Raw genomic sequence first — 5,972 nt, 5'->3', positions numbered from 1 at the left:
TTATCCATGATAACTGTGGCTTTCCCCTTGTCTGCTGTTAAAATGGCGATCTTATTGTCTTGTCTGAGGTCAGTGAGTGCATCCCTTTGAACTTTGGTTAAGTTGTTAGGTTGTATCTTGTTTTTAGCGAGGATCTCTGTCACTTGGTGTCTCAGGTAGATGATATGACCGCCCGGTGCGAATTTGTGTAAGCCACGTTCTATGTTGACGATGAAGTCATCATGGTTTTTGAGTGTGGCAACGGGTGAAAACTTTAGACCTCGGGAGAGGAGGTTTATCTGCTCGTCTGTAAGATTTTTCTGGCTTAGGTTGATAACAGTTTTGGTTAGAAATTCAATTTGTTTTGGTCTGGTTTGACAAATACTCTAAATGGTTATTCTGTCTTAAGTTTTCAAATTTGGTTTGTTGTGAGCTTTTGATTTTTTGGCCAAGAAGGTTTTTGGTCTTCTCTTGTTTGGATATAATTAGATGAAAATTATTATACCTTTATATACATACAATTCAATTAGAGATCTGACAAAAGTAGAATATGTGTAAAGTAGATCAATAACAGAAACAATTAAAGATAGTTCATATTTACAGCCAAAATGTTTCAATTGCATATTTTCCAGGAATAGTAACAATACAATAAATATGACGTCCTGATATTGTCTTAGGGTGTTATGATGGAATTACACTTATGGGATGAAGAAAATAATCTAACAGATTGTAAAAAATCAAACTAAACCGTTTAATTTAGGATTTAGTTTCTCAATGAAATATTTAGAAAAGTAGGACGTAAAACTCCATTCATTTCATTTCATTTTTCTCAATGAAATATTTAGTAAGCTGTTTTGGCTGGACAGTTTGTTATTTATGGATAAAGTTTGTTGAAAAACCATAGTGGCAAATCATTTGATGATCATCCAATTGATGACAACGAAGTGGGTGATGATAATGATGTCGTAGAGATAGACGACGATGCAGCTGATGCAATTACAAGAAGTGTAACAGGAACTTTAAAGAAAAAGCCTTGGACAGAAGAATTTACAAATATATCTTTACAAAACATTTCTGTTTGCCCTACCCCTAATATTTGCGCCGAATTTGTACTTATAACGCTATTGGTGATAGCAGCCACGAGAAGGTACCCCCTTCTGGATTTGTATTCTATTATCATATCATTAATAGACGCAATATGAAAGGCGTTCATGAAGCCATGGCGGTGGCTTTCCAGAGTAGACAGAATGGATAAAAGAAAATCCTTCAGCGTCCGAAATTTTGAAAGAATACCCTAGCTAGATATATTGATACTCCCGAAATGGTAAGAATTTCTCATATTCTTGAGGTATTTCACAATACTCTTATTTATGGAATATTTAATTTTCCTAGAAAATTTAACGAGTGGTAGAATTACCAAATGTTTTAAATTTTACATTGATGAAAAACGCCATTGAATTTAATATTTTTAAAGTATTAAAGATTTTTTTGAAATTATTTACAATATTTTTTATATTAATAACCCTTGTATGTCGTCCTCATATGTGGACATTATTTAAACAACATGAATAGTTAATAGTATGAAGATAAAGAGTAAAACATAAAAAAATAAAATAAGGCATATATACAAAGAAAAATATAAACGTTCTAAATGCATTATATTTTATATTTTAAAAGGAAAGGTCACTGAAAACAATTTATAACGTTCCACTAAATAAAAGTCCACTGAAAATATGAGGTAATGGGAAAAACGTGTACTAAGGAAAGGTCACTTAAAACCATTTATAACGTTCCACTGAATAAAAGTCCACTGAAAATATGAGCTAACACAATAAAATCCATTAAAGTCCATGAAAATGTCCACACGCAACAAAACGTCAAAAGAATTCACTGAAAGTTGTTAAAAATATACACTTAAAATAATTGGTTAAGGCAACAAAGAGAGCGTCTACGATATGAGGTCGATGGTGAATTATAGAGCTATGGGTTTTCCTCATCATCGACCTCAACTTAAACTGTTTCCCTTGACGGAAACTGTGTAGGCACATATTCTTCGTTCTGCCGGTTGGATTTGGGTGTCGGTGGTTTCATCGCGAACTATTGAGTGAGGTGTACTTTTAGTCTTGGTAAGTTGGGGTGACTTCGATTGAACCTCTGTGGTCGAGCTAGAGTTTATGGAGAAATGACGTAATTATCTTCAGCGAGCAAGCCGAGTGAGGGTCGCAATCGAATTTGATCGAGTTAAGGCAATATGGGGGGACTTTTGACCATATATAGACATTCCATGCTACCATGTTAACTCGTGTTTGACTCTCCCAATAGTGAGTGTTGGAACCGAGCTGACTCGAGTCTAACCCGGACTCCAATCGAAGTCACCCTTGGTTAGCAAATATCCATAGCAAAGTTCTATGATAGTTCAGAAAACGTTAAGTAAAAAATAAATGTCTCATGTTTTATGTATAAACGTAATCGACAGTTATTGTATAATAATACAACGGTGCTAATGCAATAAACTTCACTCGATCTAGCTAAAATGGTATAGCGAATAGTCATGGTTCATTACCACTGGTAAGTCATTGACTATACAACTGATTTATTTACATGTGAATAGTCATTTTCGTAATAGAATACTTGTTTTTCTTTTCTTTTTAAACTTCCACCCCTGTATAATAAGAAAGTAATATAGATTGTATAACTTATATCAAATATATTATAATCTTAAACTAAAATGGCGATAGTTGTGTTACTGATAGGAATATTAACTCAAACAATATTAGGTATGTTATATATCTTATTATAATCATATAGTACATATAATCATATGTTGAATAATCATAATTTATTCATTATAGCTTCATTTATTCATTGTGTTAATGTATAAATACTAATAAACCGAATCTTAGAGGTCCAATGTTGAAATTACTTATCTGTTATTGGGATCGTGTATGTTCTTTCCCCTTTATTATTGATATAATCATTGAATATGGATTGTATATACGTTTATTTACTTATTACTTAAATATTCTCCTTCTATTCTAGGTCAAGTTATAATAAATACTGAACCTAATAAACTAGTTGATTGAGAATCTGGTAGTATTACCTGTTATTATAACAATGTAATAGACAGTAACTGTATAATATTCTCTTTCTATTCTAGGTCAAGTTATAATAAATACTGAACCTAATGAACTAGTTGATGGAGAATCTGGTAGTGTTACCTGTTATTATAACAATGTAATAGACAGTAACTGTATAATATTCTCTTTCTATTCTAGGTCAAGTTATAATAAATACTGAACCTAATAAACTAATTGATTGAGAATCTGGTAGTGTTACCTGTTATTATAACAATGTAATAGACAGTAACTGTATAAATATTCTCCTATTCTAGGTCACGTTATAATAAATACTGAACCTAATGAACTAGTTGATGTAGAATCAGGTAGTATTACCTGTTATTATAACAATGTAATAGACAGTAACTGTATAAATATTCTCCTATTCTAGGTCAAGTTATAATAAATACTAAACCTAATGAACTAGTTGATGGGGAATCTGGTAGTATTACCTGATATTATAACAATGTAATATACAGTAACTGTATAAATATTCTCCTATTCTAGGTCAAGTTATAATAAATACTAAACCTAATGAACTAGTTGATGGAGAATCTGGTAGCGTTACCTGTTATTATAACAATGTAATAGACAGTAACTGTATAATATTCTCTTTTCTATTCTAGGTCAAGTTATAATAAATACTGAACCTAATAAACTAATTCATGGGGAATCTGGTAGTATTACCTGTTATTATAACAATGTAATAGACAGTAACTGTATAATATTCTCTTTTCTATTCTAGGTCAAGTTATAATACATACTGAACCTAATAAACTAATTCATGGGGAATCTGGTAGTATTACCTGATATTATAACAATGTAATATACAGTAACTGTATAATATTCTCCTATTCTAGGTCAAGTTATAATAAATACTGAACCTAATAAACTAATTCATGGGGAATCTGGTAGTATTACCTGATATTATAACAATGTAATATACAGTAACTGTATAATATTCTCCTATTCTAGGTCAAGTTATAATAAATACTGAACCTAATAAACTAATTCATGGGGAATCTGGTAGTATTACCTGTTATTATAACAATGTAATAGACAGTAACTGTATAATATTCTCCTATTCTAGGTCAAGTTAAAATAAATACTGAACCTAATGAACTAGTTGATGGAGAATCTGGTAGTGTTACCTGTTATTATAACAATGTAATAGACAGTAACTGTATAATATTCTCCTTCTATTCTAGGTCAAGTTATAATAAATACTGAACCTAATGAACTAGTTGATGGAGAATCTGGTAGTGTTACCTGTTATTATAACAATGTAATAGACAGTAACTGTATAATATTCTCCTTCTATTCTAGGTCAAGTTATAATAAATACTGAACCTAATGAACTAGTTGATGGAGAATCTGGTAGTGTTACCTGTTATTATAACAATGCTTATACAATAAGTTTATCTCGATCTGGTGATGATAGTAATATAGCTAACTGTTTTGTTACTATACAAGAACAAGATTGTAATATCCTAAATCCTGGACCATCAAACAACTATACCGACTATAGAGGATTCTATACAGCATCTAAAACAACTACTAGTGTAACTATACATATTGATACAGTATCTAAACAAAGAGATGGTGGTATCTGGATATGTAGAGTGGGTGAACTTCCATCTGAATCATTTCGAATCAATAAAACTATTAATGTTAAAGGTAATTCTATGTTACTAGAGCTTCATTATTTCATCTAGTTTTAATTAAATAGACTCTTCATAAATAATTATTTATAACTAAAACAAATAAATTCGAAATGTTGTCTGCACTTGAAATAGATATTAAAGAAAAAACCGGAAAAACATATTCCAAGATGACGAGTAGGAACGATATGAGATTAATAAACAGGAAAGGAATGACTTTTGAATTGTTAATTCCTATAAATCACATATTAATAGATTTCAATTTTATTTTGATTTGTTATTTCTAGTACCAGTGAAAGGTGTCGAAATAGAAAATAAAAACAGTCTAAATCTAGTAAATGGATTGTCTACCACAATGAATTGTAAAGTCACCAATAATCCTGATCCAGTAATAAATTATAGATGGTTTATAGTAGAAACAGATCAAACATTATCAACATCATCATCTTTCCAATTGACACCAAATAAAAATCAAAATGGTCAAACTCTATCATGTTCAGCAGACAATGGATATGGTAGTAGTAAATCTGATACTGTTATTCTAGATGTTCAGTGTAAGTATTTTATAAAAATATGTAACTATAATTTAATTTTGCCGCACCATATCATAACAAAAGAAATTGATAGGTCGTAAATGAAAAAAATAATTTGAATAATATGCAAATTTAGTACAAAACATGAAAAAGAAAATATTCTGAAAATCAAGATAGTACTAACAATTTAAATTTACGCTAAAACTCTAAATATAATAGGTATAAAAATTGACCAAAATTTCACATACCATCTGAAAAAAAATCTTTGTTACAACAGATTATATTCTAGCAGGTTAATATAGACTAAGCTTAAATCATTTTGAAATCAAGCATATTGTGTATTTCTCTTATTAGATAAACCAAGTATATTTTATATTTCTGTTGTTAGATAAACCAAGTATATTCTATATTTCTTTGTTAGATAAACAAAGTATATTTTATATTACAGATAAATGAAGTGTATTTTATATTTCTATTGTTAGATAAACCAAGTGTAAAGATAGAACCTGAAGTATCTGGTAACTATAAAATAATAGAAGGTAATATAGTAGAATTAAAGTGTATTGTAACTGATGCTAATCCTAATGGTAGTTTGAGTTATAAATGGTATAAAGATACAACAACTACCCCTACAGGACAAGTTGATTCTACAGTTCAAATATCACAGAAAGGAGTATATACAT

At 30.0% G+C, this 5,972-nt stretch overlaps 1 protein-coding gene across 1 annotated transcript in view; it reads left to right on the top strand.

The window, feature by feature from the left end:
• Nucleotides 1-2,707: 2,707 nt before the first annotated feature.
• Nucleotides 2,708-5,972, top strand: part of LOTGIDRAFT_175270 (hypothetical protein) — a gene marked incomplete at both ends in the record, with an annotated part of 20,094 nt that continues 16,829 nt past the window's right edge. The window contains 12 exons of the mRNA XM_009056132.1: nt 2,708-2,756; nt 3,137-3,187; nt 3,371-3,421; nt 3,487-3,537; nt 3,603-3,653; nt 3,722-3,772; nt 3,841-3,891; nt 4,186-4,236; nt 4,304-4,354; nt 4,422-4,772; nt 5,044-5,310; nt 5,772-5,876. Coding sequence (XP_009054380.1) covers nt 2,708-2,756; nt 3,137-3,187; nt 3,371-3,421; nt 3,487-3,537; nt 3,603-3,653; nt 3,722-3,772; nt 3,841-3,891; nt 4,186-4,236; nt 4,304-4,354; nt 4,422-4,772; nt 5,044-5,310; nt 5,772-5,876 — 1,180 coding nt within the window. The remainder of the gene's footprint in view (nt 2,757-3,136; nt 3,188-3,370; nt 3,422-3,486; nt 3,538-3,602; nt 3,654-3,721; nt 3,773-3,840; nt 3,892-4,185; nt 4,237-4,303; nt 4,355-4,421; nt 4,773-5,043; nt 5,311-5,771; nt 5,877-5,972) is intronic.

The sequence above is a fragment of the Lottia gigantea genome, assembly GCF_000327385.1.
Source record: "Lottia gigantea unplaced genomic scaffold LOTGIsca_262, whole genome shotgun sequence".
Lineage (NCBI taxonomy): Eukaryota > Metazoa > Mollusca > Gastropoda > Lottiidae > Lottia > Lottia gigantea.
Note: the sequence above shows the minus strand (reverse complement) of the source record. Positions and strands in the feature narration are given on the sequence as shown.